The 20,788-nt window shown below is 37.0% G+C and overlaps 1 protein-coding gene across 10 annotated transcripts in view; it reads left to right on the top strand.

Moving 5' to 3' along the window:
• Window positions 1-20,788, top strand: part of pcbp4 (poly(rC) binding protein 4) — a 206,485-nt gene that overhangs the window by 96,817 nt on the left and 88,880 nt on the right. For all 10 annotated transcript variants that reach the window (XM_087302553.1, XM_087302558.1, XM_087302552.1 and 7 more), the window contains exons 2-3: window positions 16,956-17,135; window positions 19,078-19,101. In XM_087302553.1, the coding sequence (XP_087158679.1) occupies window positions 17,028-17,135; window positions 19,078-19,101 (132 nt within the window). In that variant the 5' untranslated portion in view covers window positions 16,956-17,027. The remainder of the gene's footprint in view (window positions 1-16,955; window positions 17,136-19,077; window positions 19,102-20,788) is intronic.

Below are 20,788 nucleotides of genomic sequence, written 5' to 3'. Positions count from 1 at the left end.
GGTGGTGAAATTGGCGAGCAAACCAGGAGCCATGAATCCGTCATCCATGGGTCACAGAGAAAGAGGAAGGAAACTGGGGGGTGTGCAGGGATCTAAAGAATGGCTTAAAGCCCATGCCAGTAGTATTCGAAAGCAGATCCATAATTCATGAACACTGGGACGCAGCGTCATGGGCTGTGATAGCAAATCTGTTGTGTGTGCCGACTTCCAAGACCCAGTCCTTCAAAATTTGGAGGTTAATCTACCCTGTAATCCAAAACTGTAGATCATAGGCTCTGTATCTCAGATTACGTCTTGATTAAACTTCCCAAGGGTTTATTTTATTGCTACGCCTTTTAGTTTACTTGTGCATATTTTAGTTTGCCGTTATAGTAAAGCTACAATCTCATTACCAACATGTTTCAGCAACAATACAAAGAATAATAATGAACATAATTTATCATCTTTGTGCTAAAACGATTGTTTTGACCATGTATTTATCCTTAAGATGCTAATATAGTAACCATAATAATTATCATTCTTTATTTGGACGGCAATATCATTATAGTTATCGTTATATGCATTTAAATCAATATCATCGTAGTTCTTTGTGTGGATACTAAAATAGTTATCGTAATAGTTGCAACTATTTATGTGAACGCAATTTTGTTAATAAATGTTAGTAATAGTTATCGATCCTTGTGTGGATACAAAGATAATTTTCATTACAGTTGTTGTAAGCATTGACAATAATATAATAATTTTTATTCGTGCGGATACTAATAAAGATATCGTAATAGTTATGATTATTTATGTGAATGCTAATTTATTTATTGTAATAGTTAGCATTCTTAGTGTGTATGCTAGTATCATTGTATTTAAGTTTTTTTTTATGTGGATGCCAATTTAGTTATTGTAATAGTTATCGTTCTTTGTGCGGACACATATAGTTATTGTTATATTTGTTGTATGCGTTGACATAAATACCGTCATTGTTCTTTATTTGGATACTAATATAGCTATTGTAATAGTTATGGTGATGCGAATTTATTTATTGTTGTAGTTGTGATTTTTGTGTGCATGCAAGTATAGTTATCTGTTATAGTAGTTGTATACGTTGACATTAAAATTGATCTTCGTGTGCATATTAATGTAGTTATCGTTATAGTCATGATCTTTTATGTGGAAGCTAATTTAGTCATTGTAATGTTCATCGTCATTTGTGTGGACGCTAATATCCGCTTGTTATATGATGAAGTGTTGGTGACTTGTAATGTTTCCATGTCCAAGCCGCCACTCATTTGAATAAAAATTTAGTTATGATGATGCAAATTTAGTTATTGTAATAGTTAGCGTTTTTTGTGTGGACGCTAGTATAGTTATCGTTATGGTTATCGTTGTATGCATTGACAATAATATCATTGTTATTTATGTGGATACTAATATAGTTATCGTAATAGTTATGATGATAGTAGAGTTATCTTTATAGTTATCAAGCTTTGTTTCGCTCAAATTATTAAGTCAATATTCAGCTTTTCAACTCATGCTTACTTACTTTTGTAAGTTGACAATTCAGAGTACAGATTTATATAATGCCGAATGGTTTTAGAGATATTATTACAATCGTTTTATTTTGTTATTATTTTTTTTTTTTTTTACCAAATTTTAACGCAAAAGTCTTCATTTTTTTCCAGATTTAATCATAGTAATGTCTGGGAGTATTTGAAATATATTTAGATATTATTTGTATTTTCCTTATTTCCATGTATAGTTCGTCAAAATATTGTTGTACCTCTCCAAGTATTGCAGTACTTTTCACCAATAGGAAACTTGCTTATTTAATATGCAAATAGATTAGCAAATCACAGTTTATTTAGACCTTGTAATTGAAAAATAAAACTGAAAAACTGTTTGATATTTAATTAAAGTGTTTACATATTTATATTTTCACGTTCAGGTTTTATTTTCCTGTCACTTGAGATATATATTTAACATCTGTGAAAAGATGCTACGTGAGAAATGTTTATAAAAATAACATAAAACTGTGACATACAGTGGAATTTGTTCATCGAAAGTCGTGTTTTGTTTACTATATTTATAAGTGCTCGCTTAATATGCAAAAAGGCTAGCCAATCATGACAAAGTTTATTTAGCTCTTGATGGTCATTAGGTGTGTTTTGAGGCACCCCATTATTTTCAATTTGCTGGTTTCCTGAAGCAGCTCCTGCATTGATGGAATGCGCCATTATGAGTGTCGACAGGGGTAAAAGGAGGGAAAGCGTGCAGTGAACCGACAACATTAACTTGCGCAGCCTTGACTGGCAGGGTGTGTATTTGAGCCGTGTGTCAAACATGAAAGAAGAGAGAGAACCAGACCAATGCAAATATCAGCGCTCTGCCGTGACCTAGCATGCCTGCCTGAATACAGATGCTTTGAATGAATCCCGAGTTTGTGTTCATATTCAAACCTTCCCAGCGTGAGGCAGGTGCTCCTTAACGTCGGCGCAAGAGCGAGTATCGATCTCAAGCTGTGCTCTGAAATGCACTCAAATTCCACTCGTTTGGGACGCTAGGGCTCGACATGCGGTCGATATTCTGTGTTACATTAATGTACACACATGAGACGGGATGTTTGTATTGTTCAGACATGCGCACCATGATAATCCTTGCATTGGGGTATCGTGGTTGTGCTTCATTTAGATTGATGTAAAAACTGTGTTAAATTAATAAATACAGTTTAATAATACATGTAATGTTAAATCATGAAAACAGACCTTCTGAAAATTAAGTAAATAAATAATTAGACAACCAAGCATGGATTATGTAAAGGGCCTGAATAATATTTTGATAAAGTTTTAAAGTGGAAGTGCAGTTGCCTCACAGCAGGAAGATCACAGGATCGAGTCCGTTGGCTGGGTCAGTTGGCGTTTCTGTGTGGAGTTTGCATGTTCTCCCCGTGTTGGCGTGGGTTTCCTCAGGTTGCTCCGGTTTCCCGCACAGTCCAAACACATTCGCTATAGGGGAATTGATGAACTACATTGGCCATAGTGTATGAGTGTGAATGAGAGTGTATGGGTGTTTTCCAGTCTTGGGTTGCGGCTGGACGGGTATGCAATAAGTAAAACATATGCTGGACAAGCGGTTAATTCCGCTGTGGTGACCGCTGATTATTAAAGGGACTAAGCCGAAAAAAAAATGAATGAATAAGTATAAAGTTATATTATCCAACCTAATAATCAACTTAACAATTTATTATTATATAAACACTATTTTAATAAATTGATTAGTAGATTATTATGTTTTATAATAGAATTGAATTAAAAGTCTTTCCCACAGAATCCTTAGAAATTAAGTTTGTAATTTGCCAAGACTTGGCAACAAAATGCAAAACGCAATCCCAGAGCAACCCAAGGCACTCCAGCATCAGATAATTTCCTTAACCCTTTCACACATACGATCACACCGGTGTGATAAGAAAGTTCGAAGTGTACGTCATCGACTGCTAACAGTAAACATAGTCGCTTAAAGGCAAGTCATTTCACTCGGCAGCCATCTTTGACATGCCTTTCGGGCAGTATGCTCGGGCATTATGTCTAAATCGGGAAACATTAAATTCTTCAAAATTGTTAGCCAATTTTATGATTACATGTATATTTGAATAACCAATAAAGTTAAACAACAACCGTCTCATAAGTTTCATTTCTAAACGTTGAATCAGAAGTAGCATTTTGTTCAGGTTGCCCGAACTAATGTGCATGCGCACTCGAAAGGAACGAGATCACGTCACCAACCTCATTTATTGCGTTCAACACATGATCATCCTCTGAATAATAATCGTCAGATCGCGCTGCTCTTATAAAGTAATTCACAACTTAGTCTTAATGGCTAATGTTCAGAATGACAGCGACTCTTTGTTTACAAGTTTTTGGGCGTTCGAGTAGTTTCTGTCATGTGAGGTGCGTTTGACAGAACTGACTGTACCTCGTGTTCATTTCATACAGATTACAAAACCATAAATCTTTTGTTTTAGTTGTAGTTGGTTCATTTAAAAGCACAGATTTCAAGCTTTATGTGCAAATATTTCTTATGTCTGTAAAGCACGTATTCACTGAGATTCCAGTGCGTTTGTTGACCACCAAACTGTCGTAAAAGCACACGTATGCTCCGAGCTTTTCCCCTAGAGAAACGTCAATCTATAAAGATCACTGATTGGCTCCTGTACTAGTTGGCAGGCTTCATACACCATATTGACCTTTACACTTTTCCCCAATTAAAACTAGAGTGACACCTCTTGTGTATTCCAGTAATAATAAAACAGAATATAAAAATAAACATTTCATAGGTAACTACTTAATGCTATAATAAAAGTTATTAAAAACAGTAAAAACTGTCATTTATTTATTTTTTTAGATGTCCTTTTTGTCAAATAAAATAAAATTACTAATCAAGGAACTGTTTAACTTTAATTGCGAATTTGCGGAAACAACAAAACGGTTGTAACATATTTTTATTTATTTTTAATGAATTAAAATTAATTAATAAACAATTTAACAATTATTAAACAATTTGAATTAAATTTTGTATAAATTATAATACTATATATATTGTTGAATGATAAACACAGACCAACAGATGTTCTGAGCAGTAAATAAATATATAATTAAATAAATAAACAAGCACGGTGACACAGCGGGTAGTGCTTTCATCTCAGAGCATGAATGTTGCTGGTTCGAGCCTCGGCTGGGTCGGTTGTCATTTCTGTTTGGAGTTTGCACATTAAAAGATGATAAAATACAAAATATTCATACCTATGAAGAGATTTCATAGGTAAAAGTTATTATAAAGTTATTTAATTGTAAAAATGTAATTCATTTATTTTTTTAGGCGCACTTTTTTGTCAAATAAAATTAAAGAAAATCATTAATCAAGTAAATGTTAAAAAGCAAACACAAAATTGCGAATTTGTGTAAACTAAAATTCATATAAAACAGCAAACAGTTGTAAAAATGTTAATACATTGTAATTGTTAAGGTTTTATTCATTCGTTAATTTTTCTTAAGCTTATTCTCTTATTTATTAGAGGTCGCTAGGGCTGATTACGATTAACGATTATCAGTTGAATTCACAATTATTCGCCCTTCTGTGAATTTATGTTTCATATATAAAAATTTCCCAAATGATGTTTAACAGGATTTTTTTTACAGTATTTCCAATATTATTTTTTTCTTCTGGAGAAAGGCTTATTTGTTTTATTTCAGCTACAATGAAAGCAGGTTTAAATATTTTGAAACCTATTTTAATAGCTTGCCCCCTCAAGCAATATATATTTTTGTTTGTCTGCAGAAGAAACTACTGTTATACAATGACTTGCCTAATTACCCTAATTAAGCATTTGAATGTCACTTTAAGCTGAATACTAGTATCTTAAAAAAATATCTAGTAAAATATAACATTCTGTCATCATAGCTAAGATAAAAGAAATCAGTTATTAGAAATGAGTTATTAAATCTGTTAAGTTTAATGTGAATGATATCTGCTGTCCGAGGCTATACGCGGCGCACACTCAAACACACACATACACGCGCACTACCTGTCCGAGGCTGAGCGCGGCGCGCACACACACAATAGCACGTGCTCTTTCGCCCTTTTAAAAATATAATTGATGCGGATCCCGTGCTGCAAAAGTTACATTACAGCACATGCTTTTAGTCATTTTTGCGTGGAACTAAGCTTTGCAGAGCAACACGTATACAACTGGAAAGGGCGTGGTATGTGATGGAATAATCGTTTATCTCGATTAATGGTTTTTCATAATCGTTAAAAGCCAAAATCGAAATCGGATTTTCGATTAATTGCACAGACCTAGAGGTCGCCACACCGGAATGAACCGACAACTATTCAAGTTATGTTTTACACAGCAGATACCCTTCCAGCTGCAACCCAGTATGAAAAACACCAATACACACTCAATTACACACACACACACACACACAACAGCCAATTTAGTTCATCCATTCCCCTATAGAGCATGTGTTTGGACTGTGGGGGAAACCAGAGCACCTGGAGGAAACCCACGTCAACACGAGGAGAACATGCAAACTCCACAAAGAAACACCAACTGACCTAGCCGGGACTCAAACCAGTGACCTTCTTGCTGTAAGATGATCCTGCTACCCACTGCGCCACCGTCACACCCTCTAATGTTATTTGTAAAAGCTAATATTAGCTACATTAGCATACATCATCAATATTAGCATTCAATCAAACTAATGTAACAATGACAGTCGTAATTCTTCGCGTGGATATAAATATAGCTATCAATAGTGTATATAAAGGTTCTTACATATAAATGACCTGCTAAATATGAATTCCGTGATCCATTATCCAGGATTAAAAAGTATAGAGCTAAGCTAAAAACAATAAAGGCATGTAATAATTGTGCTAGCGCTATAACAGACTGAGGCCACTTTAGAAAATCCATGTTTTCACACACTGCAGGGCAGCAAATCATCATTTAGCACTGCTAATTAACCTGCGTTCATTAGCGCCATTGTATTGTACATAAAAAGAAGGAGATTTACAGGTGATTTGCATGAATTAGATGAGAGTCTGTGCTCCAACGCAAGTCTGGCCACAGGCTGTTAGATATGTAGGTGTAAATAAGCTGAAAGTCGGATAAACACAAATGCTGTTTTAATCCAGGAATGATATTTCTGATGTGATTTTAAGGGTTTAGCAGTTGCCGCAGAGCAGAACCAGCATTGAACTCAGTTTTTTTGGCTAGTTATTGTTATTAAGTGTATGAGTGTGAATGAGTTCAATTAGTTGAATTAAGTTATTGACTAGCTGAGACATTTCTGACTAGCTTTTGTAGACGGAAACAAAAATGATAGTTTGCTTTGCTTTCCATCGGCCCAGTATGTACTCTAGGCTACATGTTTCTTTATCAGGACATTAAGGTCGATTTTTAGCTGAAACTGTGGTCATTGGTGATGTCCTAAACTGCCATCTGAACTTTGAGGGTTGAAAGAAACACATACAGGCAAAACTGAATTAATACATATGGTTCCTGATGATACGTTGTGGTCTTTTATAAAGTGATGGCTTAGTGGGTAGTACTGTCGCCTCACAGCAAGAAGGTTGCTGGTTTAAGTCTCGGCTGAGTCAGTTGGCATATCTCTGTGGAGTCTGCATGTTCTCCCTGTGTTGGTGTGGGTTTCCTCCGGGTGCTCCGGTTTCCCCCACAGTCCAAACACTTGAGCTATAGGGGAATTGATGAACTAAACTGGCCGTAGTGTATGTGTGTGTGTGTGTGTGTGTGTGTGTGTGTGTGTGTGTGTGTGTGTGTGTGTGTGTGTGGATGTGGATGTGGATGTTTCCCATTACTGGGTTGAAGCTGGAAGGGTATCTGCTTGCTAAAACATATGCTGGGTATGTTGGCGGTTCATTCCACTGTGGCAACCCCAGATTGATAGGGGACTAAGCTGAAGGAAATGAATGAATGTACTATAATATTAATAGTAATAATAATAATAATAATAATAATAATAATAATAATAATAATAATAATAATAATAATTATAGCAATAAAGTAACTAATTAATCATAAATAAATAAACAAAAAATTATATAAAAATATAATAAAAATAACTAAGTAATTGTAAATAAATAAATACAAAAATAAAATAAACAAATAAATGAATACAAATACATCATATAGAAAAGTATAATAATATTTATAATAATAATAGTAAAAATAAAATAACTAATTAATTCTAAATTAATAAACGATTAAAAATAAATTATATAAAAAATAACCAAATAATTATAAATGAATAAATAATAAATAAATAAATAGTATTCCAGATAAAGTAAACCACATTATATTATACATATTAATATTATAACAATAAATAACATACATCTGCATTAAATGTTTAAAGTTTCATGAATCCTTTTTTAGAGATTTTAGACATTATACAATTAACAATATATACATTTGTTTTTAACGTTTTTTTTTTTTCAAACTAATTTAATTAAACAACTAAAACACAGTCCAGAAAAAAGAACAAAAAAATACATTTAGGGAACAATATAACATTTAATAACAATACATTACAAATTTGAGTAAATCACAAAATAAAATTAAATTAAACACATATTAATATAATCTGTAATTGTAATTGTTAACATATATATATATATATATATATATATATATATATATATATATATATATATATATATATATATATATATATATATATATATATATATATATATGTATGTAAATATAAACAATTACAATTAAAGATTGAACTTTATACAATTTTAATAAATTTGTAACATATTAAGAATTAAATATGATAAGGTCACCGCTGTTCATCTTAGGGCTTCAGTGTTGGCAGATGATCTGAACACGTCATCAGTGAGACACTGCTTCATCTTAGTGTTTCTGACCTACATTCTGACATGCAGATCTTGGATGTCTTGTGATGCTTTTAGCAAACACACACCCACACCTGAAACATGGGCTGATGTGTGAAAGCACAGGGATGTGTTTGCGTGTGTCTGTGTGTGTGTGTGTGTGGTTGGTGTTACGAGCAGCAGATGTTGAAGCGTTTGATACCAGGACTCATCAACTGCTCCAGCGGATCATTAGCATGCTGTATGGTAGCGCTTTCTCTCCGAGCTTCATTTCTCTTCCCGACAACACCTGTCAATCACGTCTTAAATGATAACATGCGCGCGCTAATTTTGAGGACGTTTAGAAGCTGAGGGGGAATTTCAGAGTGCTAAGTAGACTTGATTCAGATCCCTCAGGGGAAAGACGCTGTTTCGGTTCTCAGGATCAAACTCAGGTTTTGTTTCTTCCGACTGCCCTCTTCAGTCAGCTCTTTTGAAGTCTTAGAAACTAATTTTCAGGGAGTTTAAAGTAAATTTGTGATATTTCAGTATTATATCAATGTTATATTACTGTCATTTATATAGTATTATTGCATTAATTCATATTTTAAACTTGCTATATGTCTATATTTTCATTTTGTTAATCGTTTTTGGCTGTTTTATTTGTATTCCTATGTTGGCGATTTGTTGTGATTAGTTGACTCCACCTAAAAACATGAGTAAATCAGACACTTTTAAAGCAGTTAGTTGACTGTACTTAAAATTGTGAGTAAATTTGTTGCTTTTAAAGTAATCAGTTGACTTTACTTAAAAACGTGAGGAAAAATGAAGTGATTTGAAGTGATTTGTTGATTTTACTTAAAAAATAAATCAGATGTTTATTAAAGTGATTAGTTGACTGTACTTAAAAATCTGAGTAAATCTGTAGCTTTTCAAGTGATTAGTTGACTGAACTTAAAATCATGAGTAAACGTGTTGCTTTTGAAGTGATTAGTTGACTTTACTTAAAAATCTGAGTATGTTTTTTGCTTTTAAAGCGATTGGTTGACTATTGACCTTATTCTAAAATGCGGAAGTGCGCCTGTTATCGCGATTGTCTTAGAACTTCTGATCCATTCACCTTTGGGAGAAATGACTAGGAATAATAAGCGGCAAAAAAACTGTCAAACTACTTGCTCTACAAACAAATGTTTGCATTACTATACAGACCAAGTATAATGATATAACAAGAAAATATCAGTTTGCAACATCAAACAGCAAAACGAGCAGTTTTTAAATGTCTAAAAATAATTGGAAGTGAATGAGACCGGAAGTCTCGTGCTAAAAAGATTCAAATGGATTCAAAAGTATTCAAAAGAATAAGGTGAATACTTAAAAAAGAGACCAAACCTTTTGCCTCAAACTTTTTAAGTCAATTAATTATGTAGATAATTATAAAAGAGTTAAGACAACTTAACCGTTCTGATTTAACAATGGGTTTGCTCACCTTTTTTTAAGTAAAGTCAATGTGTCATTTTAAAGGCAACTGATTTAAGTAAAGTAATAAATTGTGTTTTATAGTGTAGCTCTTTCATTCATTCATTCATTCATTTTTTCAGCTTAGGGCCTACTCAAAAAATGCTATCCGAACCGTGCCCAGGCCCTTTTCCAGGATTGTTTGAGAAGTGTGAGTGCTCTAAATCGGGCTCAGGCACGGTTCACTTGGCCAGCACTGGCCTGGTTGGAAGAGGTGTGTGCGGTGCACTTGGGCTTTGGCGCGGTACGCTTGTGTGTATGTGCAAAACACGCCAGAGCCGGAAACTAAAAGTAAGACTTGACTTTTAAGAGACTGTTTCATATGGATTATTGAATCATTCTTACTGTTCAGTGAACGCAAACTGTCATCGTTTTTTAAAGACGCAAACCCCTCACTGCATGACAGCTGCACCTTCAGCAACCCTCCTAATTCCTGCAGCACAAGGACTTTATGATTGTTTATGAGCGTCAGAAGTGGCTGATCTGTTCGGCTAAATATATGACTGCGTGTCACTGCATATCAATGCAGTATGACTAAAACGATATAACTTAAGAAATCTCTACTGTGCTGAGCGAAATCGCTTACTGAACAGTGATTCAGTAAAGCATTTGATTGATTCAGGCCCGAATGTAATGTAAGTGCAGGCCGTCGGGGGAGACAGGAGGGGGACAAGCATGCTTTGCCCTGGTTCAAGGCAACTGTACATAATGAGTACGCCCTTATCTAATCTGGGGTCGCCACAGCGGAATGAACCACCAACTTATCCAGCATATGTTTTCCACTGCGGATGCCCTTCCGGCCTAAACCTATCACTGAGCAATGTAGTGTGGCTGTATTTGTTTATTTGTTACTTGAATGACATGACCTTGTTTATAGACTACCAAAACATTTAAACAAAAACTATAAAAAATATTTAAAAAAAAATATTGGTAAAATTCAATCAATGATCAATCAAAATTGTATTAAATATTTATGAAAGCGTCATTAAAATGACTACACTTTCATGCATGACCAATTTTTGTTAACACAAATATATTAAAACCATCAGAACAATAAAAGTAAAGCTAAATATTAGCTAAAAGAAATTATAATAGATTTTTTTTCAAATTCAGACTGTAAAAATCATCATAAATAATTCACTTATTAAGTGATATTAGTTCTATTTATTGCTTACAGATCACCATCCTTCCTCCTAAAACATTTCATTTTAATGCTTCTGCATGTGCTTCTGCACTTGCGTTTTTTAAGGATCTGGGTATTGTAGAATATCTACATATATAACTATGCTGGCTTGTTTTATCTTGGGTCCGCGCGAAGTGAAGAGCTTCGGTGGATGGTTGCGCGAACATGCACTAGGTTTCAGGCTGGTCTGTAGCAAAAAGCTGAGGAGCAGAGAGGCGGGGGTGGGGTGGTAGGGGAGACAGAACAATACGGGAGATGGGTCTGAAATACGGGAGACTCCTGGGAAAAATGGGAGTGTTGGCAGGTATCAGGGTTCCCGCGGGTCCTTGAAAAGTCTTAAAATGTCTCAAATTAAAATCCGGAAAATGAATGTCCTAAATTAAAATAATTTAAAACTTAAACCATAAAATCATAAAATGAACAGAGTATAAAGGCTAATGTTGGCATTATTCTTATATTATTCAGCTTCATCGTCTCCTTAAGGCCATGTGAAGAGAAGTGGCAAAACAAATCCCACAGAGCCTTTATCTTAATTTGATTATTGCCAAATAGCCATTATCATTTATCATTTATTTTAATTAATTTGTTAAGTAAGCCTTATTTTTATTGGTGCGTTGGCCAATTTAAAGGCTAAGTGTATGTACCCAGGCTTATTTAGAGTGCTGAGATGTTACAATGCTACAGAGGACTTTTTTAAAAAAAAATTTATTCCAACTTTCAAGTGGCCTGTATAGCCTGTGTTATGAATAAATTATGTTAAAACATGTATAAACCACTCATTCATGAAAAACGGCAAAAGAGCTGTGTGCATGTACACATTTGAATAATGTCGGGCTATAAACGAGTTCGGGCTTTTTAAAAGCTGACAATCAATATGTACTTGTCAGGCTCGGGCCCTATCAGGCCTAACTTTTATGGCCCGATTACAGGTCTAGTTCAGACGCCACCTCACAGTCAGCTATAACAGTTTCATTTCACCGCCAGACACCAAAAATGCATGTACTGTGGGTTATCCATACTTTGACCAGGCACAATTCATATAAATCTAACGAGGACATTAAATTGAGTAGCATATTCCAAAGAAATTATGAACTTTTTGGGTCTTGAATTATATTTGTTGAGGTCTTAAAAAGGTCCTAAAAAGTATTAAATTTTACTTTTAAAATGGTGCAAGCACCCTGGGTATGATGTTGCCATTAATTTTCACAACACTTGAAAGAAATTTAGTGACTGAAGACACCTAGTACTCACAGAAAACAGGTTGCTGGGTTGCTGGTTCGAACTTCGGGCTCAGTTAGCGTTTCTGTGTGGAGTTTGCATGTTCTCCGGTTTCCCCCACAGTCCAAAGACATGCGGTACAGGTGAATTGGGTAGGCTAAATTGTCCGTAGTGTAAGAGTGTGTGTGTATGGATGTTTCCCAGAGATGGGTTGCAGCTGGAAGGGCATCCGCTGCCTAAAAACGTGCTGGATAAGTTGGCGGTTCATTCCGCTGTGGCGACCCTTAATAAAGGGACTAATTTGACAAGAAAATGAATGAAAATGAGCCACGCATTTTCTGTTAGGGACAGATCGGGACTGCAGGCACGCCAGTTAAGTATCTGTATACTTTTCCTCTGCAGCAGGACTTTGCAATGTGATTTGGCCATTATATACATACTGTATATAACTATTCTGACTTGTTTTATCTAGGATATTCAGTACTTCTCTTTACACAACGCTCCCTTAAAAAAACAACAACAGAAGCTGTAGACTTTCTGTAATGTAGAGGCACAGTTGCACAAAACATCCAATTATCTGCTTTAAAAATAAGGCAAACCCAGCATCACCTCTCACCCCACTCCTGGGCCTCCAGCAGGTCCTGTGAAGCCCGCGCTGGAGTCATTTCAGCAGGCACTTACAGTCGTCCCCTCTCCTGCTTTGTGAGATTGGCTAAATTGGTGACACTGGCTGTAACCGAACACCTCACTGTCATCATTCATCTGCTGAGCCATTGTTGGAGCTGCGTGTCACGCTTGTCCTCACTTAACGGAATACTTTGCACATAAGAGCAGATGGCGCGCTTTTACAGATCAAATTATTTACCGCTGGGAGACTTGCGGACTCCACACACAAACCTAAACATGCTTCAATGTGGGCTGAGAATAGAATAGCAAAGTACAAGTACAATGGAATTTAAGTGCAAACCTCGGGCGTACAAATGGTCGCCACAGTGGAATGAACCACCAACTATTCCAGCGTATGTTTTACACAGCGGATGCCCTTCCACCTGCAATTCAACACTAGGAAACACCCATACACTCTCATTCACACACACACTCATACACTACGGCCAATTTAGTCCATCAATTTCCCTATTGTGCTTGTGTTGGGACTGTGGGGAAAACCGGAGCACCTGGAGGAAACCCTCACCAACACGGGGAGAACATGCAAACTCCACACAGAAATGCCAACTGACCCATCTGGGACTCGAACCAGCATCCTTCTTGCTGTGAGGCCACAGTCTAATATTATTTACTGTCATCATGACAAAGATAAAATAAATTAGAGATGTTATTAGAGATGAGTCACTAAAACTAATATGATTAAAAATGTGAAATTGGGGAAAAAATTAACAGGGGGCAATTTATTCAGGGGGCTAATAATTTTGACTTCAACTGTATGTTTACCTCTGCTCTGAGGCTCTAGGTTCACCTTTTGGTTGGTCTAACCAATAGCAGAAAAGCAACAACTAGGAAGGCGGGTAAAAAGATAGTAGAGCCCCATCTGATTGGTCAAATGTGGATAAACAACCCATGTATGCAACACACAAATGCAGGGCTCATACAATAAATTGAATGTATCACAGCTTATCACAATGTAAATGTTTCAAGATATTGGGCCCGTTTCAGAAAGGAGGTTAAGTGAAAACTCAAGAGTATTTTAACCCTGAAATGAGAGAAAATCTGGGTTTTCCGTTTCAAAATGGCAGGTTTGTTAAAATCAAGAAAGCAGGGTAAGTCAAACCTGTTTCTGAAAGAGAGGTATCGTGGTAACTTACTCTGATAACCTAACCTGGTGAGTAGCAAGTTTTATTCTCTAAACTCGCAGTTTCTGTCCGTCTCCTCCTCTTTTTTAAAGACGAAGCGGTTTAAGTTTAAACTCTGAGTTGGTTGAACCTCCTTACTGAAATAGGCCCATTGTGCAGCCCTAAACTGTAAACATAATAAAAGTCCGATGTTTATTTATTGATATATGAAATAAGACTGATAATGTCCGAGGTTTGTTCTCTATTTCTGGCAGTTGGTGGAGTTTTTTTAATAGTAATAAGCAAGAAAATGCATGTTTGAGTCTAGGTTGGTGCAGTTAGCTGTAAGATCCTACACTCAAACAGGGCCTTTTGCTGCTTGTTTAAACTAGTTTAAAATGAGTTGAAACAATTGAGGTTTTTGGGGGGACTACTTAATTGTTTTATGTTCAATCTACTTTAATTTGTTAAAACAAAAAAAACAATTAAGTTAACTTAATTGATTTGTGTTGGGACAACATGAAATAATAGTGTGGAGCTCAGCAAATTCTACAGTGTACACTAAGGGTGCTTTCACACCTACACTTTTGTTACGGAACGTATCTCGTTTGCCCAGTTAGCGCGGTTCGATTGGCATATGTGAACAGGGCAATCGCGCTCTGTTCCGCGCCAAAGTAATCGCTCCAAGATCGCTTGAATGAGGTGGTCTCGGCTCGATTGAAACGAACCCTTGAGCGGTTCGATTGCAGTGAGAAAGCGATCCGATCCAAGCACGGTTATATCATAGTGTTTTATGGATATGTAATAGGCATACGGCTATATGAAGAGAGAATTATGAGTAGGGCGGGAAGTTTCACGAGTCTCCGGATGCCCGCAAACGAGTGATGATCTCCCGGTAATCTCACGTCTCCCTCCCGGTCCGCAAATAGGCATTGTCGCGCACCCTTCTCACCCCTCCCCACCGCGTCTCTCCTCAGACACGTCGCGAGCGCACCCTGTCAATCACCACCTCTCCTGACAGCTGAGCGGGATGCTGCAAAATAAACCCTGACACTCTGACCAATGTGAGGAGAGTTTACTCGCATGTGACTTTTTTTTAGCTCTTTTGGTCCGATTAGAAACTTTGCAGTGTGAAAGCGAACCGCTCCAAGAGCAAAGAGCAACAATGTAACATTTGTAATCTCTGTTTCGGAACAACTGAATCGATTCACAGGTGTGAAAGCACCCTAAAAAATGCAGGGTTCCACACAATTCATTCAGGTGGTCGATTACGTTAACAAATTTAATTGAATTTAAGTACTATATGTAGTTTGAACAAGCAGCAAAATAGTTTTATTTAGTGTTTTTTACTGTGTTGTCCTTGAGAAAACACAGGTTTAACTGTTTTACCTGTATATAATTGCTTTTCTTGTATTCTGTTTGTCTTTAATGGACTTTGAGGCTGGAAATAAAGTTGAAAGTCTATTCCTTCCCCCAATCTCTTAATCTCCTGTCCTTATTAAAGGGCAAGTATTATGCCAAAGTCACTTTTATAAGGGGTTTAAACCTAATTGTGTGTCAGCAGTGTGTGGATATAACCAGCCTCTGATGTTATTCTGTTTTATGATCAGACTTGATAAAAACAGTCTGCAGAAACACTCTAGTGTGTGTTTCCCAAAACCATCGTTAGCCAACTAAGGTCGCAAGTTCCGTTGTTACAAACATAGTTTGTTGATTTGCCATTTCCCAAATCCGTCACTCCAACAAACATTCGCATACTGCGTCGCAAACATGAGCACTTGAAACTACAGCTCCGGAGCTGTGGTTAGAAACATAGTTCCTGGATGTGTTCTATTCCCACTTATCCTCCCTATGCCCTAATCATTTAGAACATTCTAACATTCAAAGTTGGAATAATTAAAAATAAAGAAAAGCATTAAAGTCATCTCTCTTAGGTGTAATTTGCTTTCAAAGTATTTTTAAAGTTCAGTTTTAGTGATCTTCATGTTTACAATTGTGCTCCCTTCGCAGCGCACTTTGAAAACATTGAAATCATTGCTTGTGAAAACAAACAAAAAAACATAGCATACGGTAATTATTTTAACTTATAGTAGATTATTAATTAAGTATCTCTACTGTATATGACATGGGCCTTTTGGTTAGAACTTTCTGCTGTGGTTTGCATGCCAAATTGTAAAAGTAGACTTTAAAAAAAAACAATAAATAAACAACATCCTACTTAATAATAATAATAATAATAATATGAATGGGCGAGGCAGTGGTGCAGTAGGTAGTGCTGTCGCCTCACAGCAAGAAGGTCGCTGGTTTGAACCTCGGCTCAGTTGGTGTTTCTGTGTGGAGTTTGCATGTTCTCCCTGCCTTCGCGTGGGTTTCCTCCGGACTCCGGTTTCCCCCACAGTCCAAAGACATGTGGTGCAGGTGAATTGGGTAGGCTTAATTGTCCCTAGTGTATGAGTGTGTGTGTGAATGTGTGTGTGGATGCTTCCCAGAGATGGGTTGCGGCTGGAAGGGCATCCGCTGCGTAAAAACTTGCTGGATAAGTTGGCGGTTCATTCCGCTGTGGCGACCCCGGATTAATAAAGGGGCAAAACTGACCAGAAAATGAATAAATAACATGAATAAAAACCATAATAATAATAATAATAAAAATAATCATCATCATCATCATTATTAATAATAATAATAATGATGACTAAGGGACTAAGCCGAAAAGAAAATTAATTAATGAATAAAGGGGGATAACAGGTTTTCTTTAAAGAAAATGTGCCTAAAATGTACATACCTTACATTTCTGCAATGTTTACCCAAAACTATAATGGCGTTCGGATGTAATTGATTTATGTTCTGTCCTGTTGTTGTTGTTTCAGAGTGGTGAGTGGAAGTAGAGAGTCCTACCTCCCCCCCTCCCTGCCCATTCCATCATCCGTAGAGCATCTTTCATGCGTCTCCCTGGGCCCGATTCCCACGTCAGGATGAACTGTGAGCAGGATTTTGGAGATGGAGGCATGAACGTCACTCTAACTCTCCGGCTGCTCATGCACGGCAAGGTAAATGCACACACACACACACACACACACAAAACACCTCAGCAAGACAACACCGGGAGTAATTTCAAAAACGAAACTGTTTCATGCCACAATTATTTTGTCAGCGCATTTGGTTGCTTCAACTTCTACTCGAATTCACTTGAGTTCTTAGTAAACAAATGGTTGTGGATTTCATCGCCGGGCCATTACAGTGTTGTCAACATGTTGGTTTAACTGCCAGCCAGCTGCCAATGATTTCCTCCCACATGCCTAGAACGCTTTTGATATTCTCATTTGCATATCACTGTAAACGAATGAGTCATTAAAAACAGTCATGAAAAACCAATGAAGGCATTATGAAGCTTTAATAAACCGATACATTTGGTTTATGCACCAATTTACCTAAGTTCTCCATCAACAGATTGGGATTTGATGTTTCGATAAGGATAAACATAGACCTCATTTAAAACTTTGGGCTCTATTTTGACGATCCAGGTGCAAAGTGCAGGGTGCAAACGCATTAAGGTCGTGTCAGAATGCACTTTTGCTATTTAAAGGACGGAAAAATCCGCTTTGCGCAGTGGCACATAGTCTAACAGGGTTGAGCTTATTTTGCTATATGTTGATTACTTGTGTTTGATTAGGGTTTGAGTTTGGTGACCCCTGGGTTAAATTAATGTATTTAAATATATTTGCCAACAAATCAACAAAATGTAAAATAGGTACAAACTGCAATACTTAAGGCTGATTTATACTTCTGCGTCAAACACTGGCGTATGCTACGGCGCTGATGCATAGCCCTTCGCCGTGGCCATCGCCGTCACTGACGTGCACCTCTCAAAAAATGTAACTACACGTCGCAACGACGCGTAGCGTAAGCTCTGTGATTGGTCGGCTTGGTAGCGCTGACGAGTCTGGACGGGACCGAGAGCCGCGCGAATGGCGCGAGCGATTGTTTACAAGTGTGGAGTCCCGTGAAGGAGCTCCGGATGGAAAGTTTTGTTTTGTGTTTACCTCATAGTTAAAGTTGTTGCACGTCCGCCGGTTCCTGCCTCAAAATGAGCGAGTTTGAGCCACTTGTACATCCCAGAAGTGTTCAGGAAAAGCAAAAAAGTAGCGAAGAAACTCGACACAGAGGAACATTTACACCTCACTGCCAACTAGTGTTTCGGAAGTGTTAATGCAGACCGACAGAGACAGCGCGCAGAAGTATAAATGCACAGCCACGTGCGTTGCATGCGCCGTGGGTTACGCCGGTCACCTGACGCAGAAGTATAAATCAGGCTTAAGTCAAGTCACTTTTAGATTACTGGAGTGTAACCAGACCAATGAAAATAATATAAATATGGGTCACACTTTATCATGATGATCCGTTTGATCAATTTAAGTGACATTGCATCTACATGCCAACTCATTTTCATTAGATTATAAGTAGACTGTTAGGTTAGGGTTAGTGTAAGTTGACATGTACTTGCAAAGCTTCTTATAGTCAGTTAAATGTCTGTTGAAGTAGCAGTATCAGCAGATTTTAAGCAGACAGTCGACTAATACTCAAATTTACCATAAAAAAAAAAGTGTTACTGAAATATGTTGAACTCTAAATGCTACTCTAAAGAAGAAAGTTTGCCTTTTAATATTCAGTGAAAGGAATGTAATTAAAAACATTCTGTCCGACTTCTTTATAGTGATAACTTTCACAATCCACTCAGTTCCCAGCAGATAGAACCAAGTTTTGTTGGGGAGCATCTCACTTTTTGGTAACATAAATCAAATTATTTATAAACAGCATTTTGTGTGGACTACAGACCCGAGATGGGCCATTTAAAAGGTACACAGTGCTTCTGCAGAGCCTGTAGGGTCCTGAACCAATGTGATCCCCAGCACTCCAAACCCACAGACGGATGAGCGGCGAGTGAACGCAGCAATCAATAAGCTGACATTTGTTTTGTTTCTCTTTTCACAGGAGGTCGGCAGCATCATAGGCAAGGTGAGCGAATATCTTTGTTCCAGTTGTCCCCACTGTTGACTTATTAAATTTGGTGGCTGTGTCTTGAGATTTTTGTCACTATTGGGTTTGTTTTTTCTTTTCTTCTGTATTGGATTGTTCTCGCCATCGTTCTCACAAACCTCGAGGTCACAATCCAAAAGCTTACCGAATGCATCAAGATTCAATGTTTCTGGCAAATGGCTTGTTAAATGCGACGAGTCGTGAATCATATGTATTAATGATCTGGATGTATTGCGCTGCTAAATTCTACAGTTTGCTCTTGTTTATCCCTAGAGCGGGTGCAATTGTCTAAACATGGCACAATCTCTGGGAGAGGCCCGATGTAGATGTCACAATGATTAGTAAACAATGTGTCAGCTACTGATGAGATGAGGGTTTTTTTTTGGCCTTCTTCGGCTAACTCTAAGTCCCGGAGCGACAAAAGGCATACATGCTCAAATACACACAGTTGTTGGCATTTCCTTGGCTCCAAATAAATCTCTTGTGACACAAAGCTCTCTTCAGAACTGGCCTGCTAATAGGTCTCTGGGCCTTTGCCAGGGTTTGGCCGCAGGACAAGAGCCAGACGGAAGAATACAGACCGCTCCACAAGGGTCTTCGGAAAAACCCAGTTCACTCTTTTGTATAGCACTAGAAGAACTGAACTATTAACAAAGTATGTAACAGTGTCCTCAAAGTGGCATCTTCAGATTAATCCAGGCAAAGCAAGATCGAGTTTAGCCGGACTCTTCTTTTTGTAAGGGTTTTATTGAGCCTTGCTGCAACAAGTGTGAGCAAAACTTATTCTCCTTGCAGCTTTTCTACTGAATCTGTCACTTTTTATGGAGATGCAGCATATAAAACAAAAGCTTTAAAACGATTATGGAGACCTTTATAGAAGGAGGAGGGATATGTAAACAGAGCATTAGTTCTCTCATTGGGAATTGCTGAAAAACGATCATGCTTAGTCATGTTCAAGTCACGATCAGTTAAACGATGACTGTCACGTCCTCGGTTGTCTTCATGTTCACTCTATTCTCTGAATCAGAGCACAAGAATGAAGGCCTATGGTGAATATCTCCCCACTGAGAAATCAATACACCAAAGGCTTGGTTTCCTGGACACAGATTAAACACAATCCTGGACTAAAGGACTGCGCTGTTTCTCCATCACAAATTTCCGTCGGAGATATTGGTGGGGGAGGGCAATATAGAGTCGATTACTATTCGTAACGCATCTACAGGAGAAAGAAATGAAGGTGAATTGTAAATTATAAGCGGTATAAGAGCTTAGAGACAGTGGGCGATGTTTAATTTGACATGAATAGAAAATGAGGCTTTCAGTGGTGGAAGTACAGAGAGGTATTCATGGAACAAGAGCAGAACCAATTACTTTGTTCAAGCTAGCTCTCTGTTCGTAAAACATTTCCGTGTGATTTGTTGCGGTGAATTAAAATGTATGTTTTTTTATGAATGGTTTCCACACAAACTGATTTCTCTGCCGTTTGTTTACTGGTTGTAGTTTAAATCAATCTGAATTTATTTAGGAATGGGTTTTAGTTGATGAAAATGTTCAAAATTATTGTAAACTAAGTTTGAGTTTTATTTTGAAATGTTATTTTTGTATTTTCCTTTTTGTTTTTTCATTTTTTAATAATTGATTAATTTTAGTTCCAGTTTTAGTTATT

The sequence above is a fragment of the Danio rerio genome, chromosome 22, assembly GCF_052040795.2.
Source record: "Danio rerio strain M-AB ecotype USA chromosome 22, GRCz13ab, whole genome shotgun sequence".
Lineage (NCBI taxonomy): Eukaryota > Metazoa > Chordata > Actinopteri > Cypriniformes > Danionidae > Danio > Danio rerio.
This window is presented reverse-complemented; position numbering and strand designations above follow the sequence as displayed.